This window comes from Stereum hirsutum, assembly GCF_000264905.1.
Source record: "Stereum hirsutum FP-91666 SS1 unplaced genomic scaffold STEHIscaffold_35, whole genome shotgun sequence".
Classification (NCBI taxonomy): domain Eukaryota; kingdom Fungi; phylum Basidiomycota; class Agaricomycetes; order Russulales; family Stereaceae; genus Stereum; species Stereum hirsutum.
In genome coordinates this window covers 17,643-19,266 of record NW_006763165.1, presented here as the reverse complement: position 1 = coordinate 19,266, position 1,624 = coordinate 17,643, and the positions used below count along the sequence as shown (strand labels likewise).

The window sequence follows — 1,624 nt, the reverse complement described above, 5'->3', positions numbered from 1 at the left end:
CTCCAATCTTCCTTCAGTGACCTTACCGAGCACATCGCAACCAGTGCTTCAGGTGTCCAACCAGATCGCGCTTCAACTTGATCCTGGACCAGCCGTCAATTCCCGCCGAGCAGTTGGACTCGATCGAGAAAATCAGAGAACGCGATGCCCGGGACGCGCCCGACGTAAGAGAATGGACTTTTTCTTCCCCATGTCACTGAGGCCTCTGACGCTCTCCTCACCCTAGAACCCTGCCACGCCCAAGCGCAAACGCGCCACGAAACCTCCCACTCCCATCGTCGATAGGACTATCAAGCAGGAACCCGTGGACACTCTTGACAGGGTCATCAAGCAGGAACCCATCCACGCCGTCGACAGGGTCATCAAGCAGGAACCCATCCACGCCGTCGACAGAGCCATTAAGCAGGAGCCTGTTCATGCCGTCGACAGAGCCGCGAAGAAGGTGTCCCGTCATCGTACTGACAAGAGTACCAAGCACGCGAAAAAAGCCACACCCAGGGTACGTCTGTTTCACCCTCGCACCACGATGTGGTCATGCTTACTTCCATGGTATTCGCCCCCGCAGCAAGCGCTGGTAAGATAATTTGACCTCACATGCGCAGTAAACTCACATCTCATCCGTGGTCCTTGGTGCAGGGAATGCGCACCGATTTCAACACACACACTACCCAGAGCTCGGCCGACCCCAAGAAGGTTCGTCACGTTCTGTTGTTGCATGAGTGTTACATCCCATCTACCATTCATCATTCTCGCTGTGTTCCTCACATAGAACAGCAAGAATGTAGTCATGAAGGCTACCCCCAAATCGTCCACTAAACGTGTGAGTGACCATACTTCATCCCAAAGCCAAGCTACCTGATGCTTATGAGGACCAATAGCCCCGTCAAGACGATTCTGACAGCGATATCATCGAAATCTACGATGGTTTTCACGACCCTGCCCGAGACGCTAAGCAAAGGGTACGTGTTGTCATTGTTATTGGCATACCCGTCATGTTTCTCACAAGGGTCTCCGGCCAGGACCAGCGGGGCAAAGGTAAAGGTAAAGGGAAAGAAGTGAAACGCCGCGTGTGTACTCACAACTCTTCGTAAAACACAAGCACCTCTGATGGTTGTGTGCCCCATTAGCGCATGCCGGATACATCTGACATCGATGTTATCGAGATATCTGACTCTGACGGTCCTTACGCTAAGCAAACGGTACGTGTTGTCATTGCTGTCTGCATACCCGTCCTGTTTCTCACAAGGGGCCCCGGCCAGGTCCAGCGGGACAAAGGGAAAGGCAAACAGGTGCAGCGCAGCGTATGTACTCAGAACTCTTAGTGAAACACAAGCACCTCTGACGGTTGTGTGCCCCATTAGTGGGATACCTCTGACATCGATGTCATCGAGATATCTGACTCTGACAGTCAGAGCGAGCTCGCACGAGATGTGAGACAGGAAGGGCCAAGTGTTAAGCGTAGGCAACTTGACAAGGGGAAGGGTCCCTCTCGAGCACAGGGTAGTCCCGCGAATCCGTATGTGCCCATCTCTGACCATGAGGAATTCGTGCAAGGCTCTTCATCGACGGCAGTCGTGCAAGGCTCTTCATCGACGGCAGTCGTGCAAGGCTCTTCATCGACGGC

The 1,624-nt window shown here is 53.6% G+C and overlaps 1 protein-coding gene across 1 annotated transcript in view; it reads left to right on the top strand.

Annotated features, from left to right (window-relative positions):
• Positions 1–1,624, top strand: part of STEHIDRAFT_116806 (uncharacterized protein) — a gene marked incomplete at both ends in the record, with an annotated part of 4,753 nt that overhangs the window by 2,410 nt on the left and 719 nt on the right. The window contains 8 exons of the mRNA XM_007311752.1: positions 93–164; positions 227–499; positions 637–693; positions 770–820; positions 847–959; positions 1,007–1,067; positions 1,128–1,199; positions 1,362–1,516. Of these exons, the coding sequence (XP_007311814.1) occupies positions 93–164; positions 227–499; positions 637–693; positions 770–820; positions 847–959; positions 1,007–1,067; positions 1,128–1,199; positions 1,362–1,516 (854 nt within the window). The remainder of the gene's footprint in view (positions 1–92; positions 165–226; positions 500–636; positions 694–769; positions 821–846; positions 960–1,006; positions 1,068–1,127; positions 1,200–1,361; positions 1,517–1,624) is intronic.